General features: G+C 43.0%; 1 protein-coding gene across 1 annotated transcript in view; it reads right to left on the reverse strand.

Moving 5' to 3' along the window:
- BRF1 (BRF1 general transcription factor IIIB subunit) overlaps positions 1–12767 on the reverse strand; it is a gene marked incomplete at its 5' end in the record, with an annotated part of 167324 nt that overhangs the window by 74080 nt on the left and 80477 nt on the right. The window contains 2 exons of the mRNA XM_084286979.1: positions 8665–8758; positions 10348–10497. Of these exons, the coding sequence (XP_084143105.1) occupies positions 8665–8758; positions 10348–10497 (244 nt within the window). The remainder of the gene's footprint in view (positions 1–8664; positions 8759–10347; positions 10498–12767) is intronic.

The following is a 12767-nucleotide window of genomic DNA, read 5'->3' on the forward strand; positions in this document are numbered from 1 at the left end:
TAAATGACACCACGTCGTCATAACTTCATCCCCAGATTTCAGCGTTTTGCACAGGTGGTTGAGAATGATCACATCAATTTTACAGATGGAGAAGGCAAGACAAAAGGTTAAGTATAAAGCCAGGTCAGGAAATGTCTGGCAGAATGCTTTTCTGACAGAAAGTGCCCTTTTAATAATATCAACATTTTCCATGGGAAAAACGCAACGACGCATCTGCAGCTGCTTCACTGGAATATTCCCATCTTCCAGAGGAAGCAAAGCTGACAGCAGCTTCCATCAGCAAAGCTAGGAAACTAAAAACCTGTGATTCAGTCCTCCCAGCCCAGGACATTTCAGAATTTCTCTCTCCTAAAAAGCAATCATGGTTTTCTCTTTTGCTTCTGATTGCAAGAAAACTCCTTCAAAGAAGAAATTTTCAATAGGGCAGAAATTCAGTTTCCAACTCCAGGGCCAAGGTCAAGTGTACCTGGCCACTCTCTTTCCCCAAACCCTTATCACTACCTAAATTATCTTTTTTTATAAAAGGAGGAGCAAGACAAGCCAGCTCAGACAAAAGGACCCAGGCCTGCTGTAACTGCAGCAGACTTTGCCTTGTGCCCCTGCTCCCAGGGAGAGCCGACTCCAAGCAAAGCCGACAGCAAGTAGCTTGCTGAGCCCACGCACAGCTTCGCCCACCAGCCCTACTGCTGCCAAGGAGAAGAAAGCTCTGCAGCCCAGTCCTGTCTGGGGTTAAGGCATCTGTCTGGGGTTAAGGCACGACCGACAGCCCAGAACTTTCCCTCGGAGTACCACTGACCAGCTCTCGTCTCCCCTCTTTTAAATCAAATCGGAAAGCAGAGGATGATACTGGTGGCAGCAGCACCCAGCTTTTAATTAACAGACGTGTAATCTCGCAGCATTAATAAGGTTCCAGTGTGCACTACCTGCCTTACAGGAGGGGGCCTCATCTATCAGGCCAAAGGAAAGACCTGGCTAGGGCACTGTTGATGCTATTTTAATTCAGGATTCATTTAATGCCAAACCCAGGCATCCCTTTAGAAGCAGGGAGTTTCCCAGCCGTCCTCATTCAGCTGCAGCCACCACCTCTTCATGACAAATCACGCACGTAGAGATAGTCCCACCATGGCAGGGCTCTCCTCCCAGCCAGCCTCGCCGAGTCGAATTGTTATCCTCCTCCCACCATAACAAACCAGCACGCGCTTTGGCAAAGACACTGCTGTTTATCCCATGCTTGCTCAGAGTTTGAGATGAGCACCCAGGCTCAGCCAAAGCAGCAACTCCTTCTAGGCCTTCAGAGCAACGTGGAGAACATCAGTGGCAAAACCAGGGATTGACAAGCCGGGTCGAGGACGAGATGACCACACTTGGATATCAGCACCTAACATCATTCGCATGTCCTTGTGGACACCTGAGGCTCCGTCTGTCCCTCTCCTTGTCCACCTTGTGTGACTCAGGTCACTTGCTCTGTACCTGCTGGGTGTCAGCCCAGGGCGAGCCAACATGGTCTGATCTCAGTCCTGCTCCGAGCCTGTACTATGCACCATGCTGCGGGAGTGCGAGCCGTTCGCTCAGTGCTTTCTCCTTTAACTCGATATAAATAAATACCCGTGATTGCCAACCGCCCGCCTGCCTCAACGTCTTACATCGGCTGATATCCTGTCTGCATATTTTTAAACATTTCTCTGATGTTATCCAGTGTTTGGACACATGCCACCAAGGCAACAAACTGATGCACGCGGCAGTCTGCGCTGCGTGGAACAAGGTAACATCAGTTTGGCGGCTAAGAAAAGCTGATGCAGACTTAATTATAAGCACGATAGTTTCAGGGGCGAGGGAGTGCCCTCATGAAAAAAAATAGCTGCAGGCTATTTTTTAAGTTCTGCATAAAACTGATACCCAAGTTCGTTTTGTACTTTCGATAATCTCTAAAAAAAATCTGGTAAGTGTAGCCATTTTAAGTCATCCACAGGAGGAGGAAAACAAACAGATATACAAATTAAGATATTATTTCCTTGGCAGGAATTCAAAAGGGCTCTAAAAACTGAAATTTGGCAGATAAGTATTTTCTATTTATAGTTGAAGGAGAGGCAATCGCTACAGTTCAGGCTGAGATTCAACTTCCAGTCCAAACCCTTGTCTTACAGTTTCTCACAGACTCTTTCAAGCAAATTCCTTTGGGAGAAAAGCTTTTGCAGAGCTTGGTGTAATTTGCCCCTAACCCCAGACGTTTTTTTTCCAAAGAAAAATTTCCACGGCTTTTGTTCAGTCAGTTTACAGACAAAAACACACCTCGTGCTCTGATAAAGCACTTTTGTGCACAAAACAGTAAACCGATTCTGTTCACACTTAATTTAGCTCCCAATAAGGGAAAATGGGTCAGTTACTTTGAAGTTGAGCAATGTTTTTTTCACTTTGTTTTGTTTCAGGGACACCGTCCAGTGGAGACTTATGAATCCAGTCTACAGCTAAGGACAAAAAAAAAAAGGACTCCCATGTGCAGCTGAATGCTCAGTTTTAGTGTTTATGTGAAATTCTGCGGTAGTGGGGTGCAATGAAGCATTTAAAAGCGCGAGGTCTTCTGAAGTCCAATTCACGATCGCTTCAGGAGTCCAAGTTCAAAGTCCAAGAGGGACTTCTAAGCAGGGACAGTTTAGAAAAAGCCACACTGGCCTCCACTCCCTGTTCAAAGAAGAGGAAAAGCATCTGAAACTGCTGGCCAAGCTCAGCCAAGACCGGAGAAGTCTGGTGAGCCGCACATCGTCTGACTGCCCTCCTACGTACACGGCCAACCCCGAACTCTGGAGAGCAGGCAGCACAGCACACAGGTATCCCAGGCTGGACCTCGGCACAGAATGGCAAGCAGATTATAGCCTCAGAGACAATTTTAAAAATGTATATAAATTGGTGAATAGATCAGCTGATTTCACAGCTCCAACATCTGCAAGCTCAGGAAAAGTAAAGGACGTACTTTTCTATCTTACTTAAGTACAAAAATATTTAGAATCATAGAATATCCCAAGTTGGAAGGGACCCACAAGGATTGAGTCCAACTCTGAGGTCCCAAAAGGACACCCACAAATCAGACCGTATGTCTGAGAGCATTGTCCAAGTGCTTCTTGAACTCTAGCAGCTCAGTGCCATGACCACCACCCTGGGGAGCCAGTGCCAGACCACCTCTGGGTGCAGACCCTTTCCCTAACCCCTAGCCTGACCCTCCCCTGTCCCAGCTCCATGCCGTTCCCTCGGGTCCTGTCGCTGTCCCCAGAGAGCAGAGCTCAGCGCCTGCCCCTCCGCTCCCCTCGTGAGGGAGCTGCAGGCCGCCATGAGGCCTCCCCTCAGCCTGCTCTGCTCGGGGCTGAACAACCAAGGGGCCTCAGCCACTCCTCCTATATTTAACTATATCCTCCATCGTAACAGAGTGTTCATTTGTGCTGTCTACCACTTCAAACACGCACACTCACTAATATAAGAAAAGTTCAGAATTTGCATTGTTGTGGCAAACCATCACTGCTTATTACACTACAAATGTCTATTACATCCTCCTCCATTCCGTTTTTTTCCAAGCTATGCAATATTCATGCATGAACTATTTACAGAAGTATGTAAACACATACCCTAACTGTGGTAGTTAATATAGAATATATATCAGAAATAGTGATGACGTGCTTCCTACATGATATACAAGTTTTCCAGTATTCACCAGTCTGTAAACAAATAGAAGTGCAGTCATTGTAACTTTATATAACTTGATGCTTACTTGCAGCAACATAAAAGAGGTATTTTTAAAGCCTATATGAGCACGTATCTCATTACTAAAAAGTAAGGACAAAATCTGAGGTGATCTAGTTACCATTATTGTGGTTTTACAAAGTACAACTAAACACCTGAGCTGGGCTACATTACTCTCCCTGTGTTCCTAGCCCAATGCAACTGTAAAGAGAAATATTTAATAAGAATGGGTACCAAGAAAGATTTATTCCTTTAATAATGAGAAGTGCCCTCAACAATTAATTGCTTTTACTTGCTGACTTTCACTTGCTTACACAAAAACAGAGATTTTAAATTATCACAGCTCTGTTAGCATAAATTTTGAAGTTCTGATTCTACAAACGCTTACACAGAGTTAACTCGGGTTAACACTTGTGCACGTGGTTAGGCCATTGATAATCCCATAGACAGGTCTTCCTGGGCGTCCCTGAAATCTGTCAGTCTGAACCCTTTGGAATTTTTTGTTCTTGTTCTTTTTTCCTGATTCCAGCGTTCACATCACGGTAATGAAACAAAATGCTTTAGCATTACTTAAAACTTTGGTTCATTTGCATGGTTCCTCCACTGCAATATGTCAAAACATTCTATGATCTCTTGGAAAAGAAAAATAGCACACTGCTTCACTTTGTAACAGAGCCACTCCGACAAGCTAAGTCAAACAAAGAGCGAACTGTTTACAAGAGCCAAGACCAACTTAGTGCTAAGAAGTTAATTATTGTATCAAAAGTAACAGCCACCAAATAACTTTGAAATGGCAATTTTTAAAGTAAGTATGAAGTACTGAAATATATCAGGAATCTAATTAATGTATTAGCTTTCTAGCATTGCCTGTAAAATTGGGTTCATCAAAAATAAAACCTTTTTTTCATTAAATCAGATTATCAAGTTTGCAAAGGTGTGTAATACCAACTTGCTTGGATCCAGTTCAATTTTACTCATTATACTAGAAAGATTTCTAGACATCACCTGTAAACCACTTGAAGGTATTTTACTTAAGATATCAAATAGTTCTCCATTTGCTCTCTTAGTGTAGCTCACTTAGTTTAGAGGTCAGTGAAGAAGCTTCACGGCTGCTGATCTGAGATCAGACTGGACACCACTACAGGCTCCTCACACAGCCACCTGCCCAGGTTTCTGAGAGTTTTTCTCTTCATACCACACTTTAAACAATCACACTTCAACAACTCAGACTTCCTGGACACCCTCGGCCCCTCTCCATGCTCAAATACCTTAAGCAAATGGCTCTCGCTTAATCCATCGCGTTCCTTTCACAGGATTTTGATATGGCTTTGCTTGTATCACAGCACACCACTGACTACATCACGCCTTTCCCTTCAGTGCTGACCTCGATATGGCTTTAGTATTTTGGAAAACCCAGCTTGCAGCTACCGCTTAGCCATGCATGGCCCTGTTATCATCTCTGCCCACCCTGACTCTGAACTCACGGATCAACCTGCTCCTCTCTTTGCTTGTGCTCGCAGAAGTCTACCCAGCTGGACACTGCAGCAGGAGTCTGGACATGAAGTTCATACGAACTGTGCACTGCTGCAATGAAAATAAGAAAAGCTGCAGGCAATACATTCATCTCTGAGCATGAATCTTTATTTTTTTCCAGAAAATTACCAATGCAATCATTGCAAGAGCTACAGCTGGGTCCCTGGACCATGAGCAAAGGACTCCAATTATGAAAATCCCCGCAGTATCTCCACACAGCCAGGTAAAGGGAGTTCCTTTGTCAAGAAGTCTGGTCTTCCTTCACTGAAAATACTGTTTGGTTGTGCAAAGAAACATTCACCTCAAAAATGAACACTTTAAACCCATTCTGGCCTTTCATTTCAGATTCTTCTACATCACTTCCACTGAAATGTTACTCTTTCTGAAGTTCACCACAGATAGTTTTTTTTACAGATAGTATGGAACTGAGAAGAAACATTTTTTTTCTTAATGCAAAAAGCAGCTCAATTTATAGATAAAGAGAGTGAGTAAGCCAGAGAAGTAAAATGCAAGTGTTAACAAAGATAAGCTGATTTATTTTTTATTTCTATTGAAGAAATGCCTAAGATCTTCAAACAGGAATAAGGGCCGCACAGTATTAGATAATGCACAATGGAAAAATATCACAAAAAATTATTCTTATTGCAGATAAACTATAATTCAGTATGCAGAAAAAGTATGCAAGAGGTGAATAAACAGAACAAGGGTCAGAGTATGTAAAGGCTAAAGAGGCAGAAAAAAACACAGGTGCATGAAAGAGGTAGAAATGCGAGAATTAAACTAAATAAAAGAGTTAAATTTATTAAAAGTTAATTTCCGTTATCTCCACAGATGATTACATAAAAAATAACAATTTGACTAATTAGTTAATATTTGTACAGTACTTTGAATATATAAAGTGATATATAAGTTAATATCATTTCAATTAGCCTGGAAATGAGACAGATAGAATTATCAGTACGTTTATTAATATTTAATATGCTCTCTTTCAACAACAGCAACAAGCTTTACATTTTAATTGCGTGCTTCAAAACATACAGCTAAAAGGCCCTCTGAAGTAACTACAAAGTTTTCTTACTAAGATCCTACCAAAACCATGCATATTAAAAACAAAGACACATATTTTTAGCCATGCAGTTAAATTAAGAAGTCCTGATTTGAAGATGGGTGATGGGGTCTATGGGCCAATTCCATGCTTTGTTGCTTTTTCCTTCCAAAATAGACTGAATTTATGATCGGGTCATTTGTTTTTATGACCTGAAGGTATGTCACATTTTTGTGAACCTCCTCCTAAAAGCCATTCCTGCCATGCACAGCAATGGAAGTGGTGGCAGACCACACGCTCGAAGGGCTTGGTGCTCTCCAGCTGCTCAGCTGCTGGACAACAGGGTGACAAATCCCCCCGTACACAGCTGCACGACTCGTAGTGCACAGGATTAGAAACAACTTCTTAGCTAAGGGTTGCTACCCCTTGCTGACGGTCTTCCCAAAACAGGAAGAAAAGCAAGCACGGCTTTCTTAAAATCCATCACTCCTACCTGCTCAGCCACCGCTCAGCACAGCCCCACCCCAGCCTAGGCTGGAAGCATCGGCGTTATCTGGGCTCGTGTTTGGTTTTCCTTCCAAAGCTTTCAGACGAAAGCCATCAGCAATGAGTGCAGCACCCGAGGCTGCACTTCCACCCAGCTACACTCCACACCTTCACAATGCACAAAGCAGCAGCAGCTCTTTGCAGATCTGAGCAACTACAGCAATAATTAAAAGGAAATAAAACTACATAAAGCTGAGAAGCGAAGAAATTTTTAAGAACACGAAACAAGTGCTTATCAATTTCTACTTCTACTCGATGGCATTTTGAGAGCAATTCTTGAAAGAAGAGGAAAAAAATGGGGTGCAAATAACGGTTATTCAAGGGTATTTTTTATTTGCCCTCATTAAATACTATATAACGTGCTCTTATTTGAAAAACATCAATCAAATTTATAGATTCGTGATAAATACAGTTGTAATTATAGCTGCCTGAAAATAATTCAGCTGTCACGTTTACCCTGTCAAAGTAAATAACGCTGTCATTTTAGTTGACGTGTGTGACTTGAGTAAACATTTCAAAGCATGAATTTTGAAGCTAGATTTCTTCGCTTGAAACAATTGCTCAGATTAATTTTCCTTCCAACTCTAATTTATTATGCTTATTTTCATAGTAAGAATGAACTCTTTAACTATTTAACCAAGGCATCTTGAAGTCAATTCTGGGTGCATATATCATTAATTATACAAAATGCACATTAAAACATATGACCTGTTGACCAGAGAAAAAAAAAAAGTCATTTGTACTCATACATCGTTGGTCTTATAGTGCCTACAGCCATTTAAACGATTTAGACTTATCTCTATACCACCAGTGAAAGGCAGAGCAATATTATCACTCCTGTCCCACAAATAAAGATCTAGGGTAAAAACATTTTTCAAGGTTAAGAAATTAATGTTATTTATTGACAAATATTAGATTCAGCAGGATGTGCCTCAGCTGGTCTCAATGCAATTGAGAGAAAGAGAAACATCCAGAAGCTTTCTAAAGATAAACTTTGGTTCAACAAACTTCCAAATACACAGGTGGTAGAAAAACTTTGTACTAGGGGCAACAGAAAGCACAACTTTTCACAGTTAAGTCATTTTTTTACTAAACTATGGGAAAATAAAAGGTTACAACTTTCCAAAACTAAAACAAGGGAGACTGGGTGATTGCTATTAATATTTACTTCATCAAAATGCAGAAAATGTGGAAAATGTTACTAGACCTTTTTTAGGAAAAAAAAAAATAAAGAAGAAGACAAAGTTCATGTGAAATTGTTATTTTCAGGCTCACATTCTACTGATAATCCTACTTCTGACCCCCCTCAGAGAAGGTATCGTCGCTACACTTATTGTGCTGTCTTCCATTTATTAGCAGTTTAACGCTATTGAAAATGACCATTTTTTGAAAATATTTGGAAAAGTTCTGTTCAGTACCAGCTAAAAGACAAGACCTGTCAGCATTCTATTCTGGATTACTGCAAAAAAAATTCCCACGTTACATCCTCAGCTTTGAGAATTAATCAGTTATTGCTTCCGAGAACTCATGACCATCCTGTTAAAATTTCTGACCCAACATTTTTTCGCCTTAAACTCTTCACCCGTTAAATAGGCACAATGCTTCTCACCATCTTTGCCAAGCATTTGAGGCCTTACATAAGAGGCAGGTGTTAGCACTTAAAAATGACCAGCTAAACATGTTGTACTTATTTTATCCTTGGCACTTGTGAAAAGGAAAAGAACATGTTTTTCTCTGACACACGTCCATTTTAGACTACACCACTTTTCAGTACAGTAAACGGAAGATAAAAGTAATAAAACTGCACTGACCTTTTCCTTAATGTAGACTCACAAACCTTGACCACCCTGATGACCTCTTTAACAGTGCGTCGGAAATCATGCATTCTTGCTGCCACTAGCAGGGCTAGGGAATAAGCAGAGAAAGTCAATGTCACAAAGAGGAAAATTTCCTCAAGAAAAGCAGAAAACTGTCAGATAACTATGACCTCCCTTTGTCCCAGCTTTCAGCTAAAGAGCAGTAAATTCTTGCGTTCAGCTGCATCCTTGAATACAGGTGATTGATTTGACGTTACAAATGTTGCTTCCTACCCAATAAAATTAAGCTGATTGCAAATTGCACCCTAAAAAACTCTAAGCTTTAGCTCATTTTGGAAACTGTGGTTAGCTACTTAAATACAGCAGAAGAACATGATCACACATTTTCAACGCTATCATCTTTATAGCAGAATTAGTAGTCTTGAATAAAAAGATCTCCAGTTAACTCCTCCAGAAGCGAAACACTGAACCTGCTTAAGCCATTATCCTCACTGCAGTCACCATAATCACTGGCTTGCTGGTGCCCAAGTGCTCTCATGCAAGACCCTCTATATAGCCAGATAACCAGCACAGGCTGCATTTGCGTTCCTGTTTTGAGTCAGAGCAATAGCTCAGTGTTGAAGCACCAGCCCCACTCATCACACAGCAGTTCAGTGGGCAGAACAGGTTTAAGCGGGCAAAAGTGCTTTCTTTTGGAGGAAAGGAAAGCGGAGCTCTACTTCAGGTATGTGTGGGAAGTGCTCCAGTCCTTGATGGAACATCAGGGGCTGAACCAAGGACTGGTCCTTTACATAGCCCCAGACCTGTGGCCCATTTAGGCCAGGGAACTCTTCTCAGCCCAGACTACAAAAAACACACAAAAGGCTTATGACATGGATGGATACAGGGGACTCGGCACCTCCTGCTTCCATCTATTGGATCCATGTCTACTGAATCAAATCACTTGCTCACATAGACACAGTTTATGTAGTGAATCAAAGATGAGGCTGGTTTCCTACACAGCCTGTACTCGATTTTTTGGTGATGTGCAATAAGCAAGTACTATTAACAAGGAAAGGCTAGAAATTTCAATATCATCTCATAATCCTGGGTTCCCTGTGGTTTGTTCACTATTTCTCATTCAAGCATGCACGTTTAAGATCTTTCAAACAAAAGCAAGGGCATACATGAACTGTGTGTGCACTCTTCATCAGTCTGACCTCACTGGCTGGTACTGACTGCCTTTTAGCTTAGCCCTCCCAAGCCAGCAGATTTTTTATAAGCATCATGCTGGCAATGAATCTCGGAAAAAGCTGAAGAAGGAGAGGAAAACAATTTCACAGATTAGGTCAGAGAGGGCATTTCTTGCATAAGAATCAGTATGAAGACACAAAACAAAGTGCTTGCACTCGTGATGCGGTTTTAGCTGGCAAAAACCTAGAGCTTGCAGAGAGTGGGAGAGAGAGGAGCACCAGAAAGAAGGTTTAAAAATGCAAAATGCAAGAGGCGAAGGATCTGAGCAAGTAATGTAGGGGCAAAAATGACGAAATGCTGTCTAAGCTGTATGTGCCTGACAGGGCAAAACCCAGAGAATATGGGATCACCTAGGAAATGAAGAAGCCTGCATGCATTGCCAGCTGGCAGACCCTCCTGTGCATCCTGCTGGGGTCAAAGCAGCGCGCCCAGCATTTCACCTACCTGCTCCGCAGAGCCCGGACGGCCTGCGGCCGGTGTGCATCCAGTCTCGCTTCATCCTCTGCAGCAGCCTGAGAGCCGTCATGGACACCTCGTGGTTCTTATCCCCAAACTCAAGCATATGTGCAAAACGAGGAATGTATAAACACGGATCTGAAATAGAAGGTAACATGATTATTTCGAGTCCTGAACCTTGATTTATGAACCACAAAACTTGAACGGCAGCACCGTGGGGCTGTCACGGTCGGCTTGCTTCACATCTCAGAAAACAACTGGAGAGCAGCACAGACTAAGCTTTTGAAGCACCTTTTCACTACGGGTACAGCTAAAACAAAATCCTTTCTTGCTTTGCAGACAAGAGGCTTTTAAAGCACCACACCATGTTTTCCTTACGTGCTTTTCAGGGTTCAAAGCTCCACATGCTGCATGTATTCAGGCGTACTCTCTGTCGGCACAAATTGCTGGAACCCAATTAACGTCAGCAGCACTATGACAATTTACATCAGCCGTGGATCTGCCTCGTGATGTATAAACTTATTTCAAGTGCTGGTGTTATCAGCTTCAAACTAACCGAAATCTGTCAGTTCGGATTGTGCTTTGCCTAAACCAATTTATAATTTATCAAACGATCTTGTAAATGCTACGCTTAACACATGTTTACTCTTATTTGAGGTATCAATTTCTCATTTCCTGCCAGCCTTTTATCACTTGACCGAAAATCCATGATGTACGGTAAATTGTTAACTATTAGCCTCAACTCAATTTCCTTAGCTGATCCCCTATGTGGGCACTTAAACTGATAAAGATGAAAACCCAGCTCAGATCACTGCGCCAGGCTTCGAGATTTACAATTAATCAAAGCGGTTTCATTTAGCACCGAGTTCTGACAATGATGCCCTGTTGCTCTCCGTAATTACCACGATCACAACGAACGTGATTACGCCTGTCAGTCCTACAGAGGCACGTAAAGGAAAGCGTTGCGCTCAGCGAGCAAAAGCTTCCAACCGCATCTCCCTCAAAACTTCAGAAACGCCCAAGTGCGGCCGGCTCCTAAACGTGATGACAAAACCCAAGGGATTGACCGATCCCTGTGATTTTTTTTAGGGCTCCATACTTCCAACTATCCATGCGGTGTGCTAGTAGATCCCTACCACGTTTAGGTGCTCGTTGCAAGTAGATTGCCTGGGAGAACACCTGAGGAAAACCCAATTTTAAGCACTTTCTTGCATAAATGCCTCTTGGCACAACTACAGATTGTTACAAAAGTATGGCTTCTAAAACTAACAGAAACCATCAATCCCAAAACAGGAGAAGGAACGCTTCCAGGAGCGATGGGTGCCTGGCACCCAAAGACCCCCGGCTGCCTGTTTTGGGGCAGGGACCAGGCTCCTGCTGAGGACAAGGATTTCAGTGGGGGCTCCTCGACCCCCTCTAGGGTCGGGGAGCAGCGAGGCCAGTCCATGTGGTGGCTGCTCTGAGGTCTCTGCCAGCGCTCGTGCCCACGGGTCATTTGATCAAACATTACACATCGTTAATTCCAGTTCTGAAAGCTCCCAGTCAGAAAATGAGCACAGGGATGGTTTTTAAGCGAAAAGCCATAAAGAGGCCGTAAATGGCCAGGATGCAAAGCTACCAATACATAAATTAAACACGGGGCCAAAGTTAACAGGACCTGCACGGACTGACAAATAAAAGCGAATAAACACTTTTTAAGATGCTGCTAAACCCAAGGAGGGCGAATGAACCCTTTTGGGGTTCGACCCCAGTGGCAGCCGCCCGGCACCGCGCTGTGCCCCCGGGAGGAGCCCCCTGTCCCCAGGGGCTCTGCTCCTTGCCCAGGGACTGCTGCTTCGCCTGGGGCAGAGCTGGCTTTCTACGATGGGGGCTGTGATGCAAACGGGTTTATTTATTTTATTTTATTTTATTTTGTTTTGGTTTTAAGGGGAGGCGCTGCTCCCTATCCCAGCTGCAGTTTGGATGCACAGAAGTAGCAGGGAAAGTGAAAACCCCCAGTGAAGGATTTAAGACAGCCTCCCCCAGCAGTAACAGGGCTGTGGGGTGGGGAGAAGCGAGGAGGGGGCACTGAGAGGGCCTTGGGGTGATGAAATAATCAATGTGGGAAAAATAAAGGGGGAAAATAAAGGGGGAAAGAAATAAAGGGGGAAAGAAATAAATGGGGGGGGGGGAGTAGGAGGGGAATAAAGAGGGGAAAATAAAGATGGGGAATAAAGGGGGGAAAACAGGGAGAAAAATAAAGGGGGGAAATAAAGGGTGGGGATAAAGGGGGGGGGAATAAAAGGAGGAAATATAAAGGGGAAATAGATAAAGGGAGAAAAAGAAAGGGGGAAATAAAGGGGGAAAGTAAAGAAGGGGAAGTTAAGGGGAGAAAGTAAAGGGGGCAAAAAGGGGGATAAAGGATAAAG

Source organism: Netta rufina (genome assembly GCF_964035555.1).
Source record: "Netta rufina genome assembly, chromosome: 5".
NCBI lineage: Eukaryota > Metazoa > Chordata > Aves > Anseriformes > Anatidae > Netta > Netta rufina.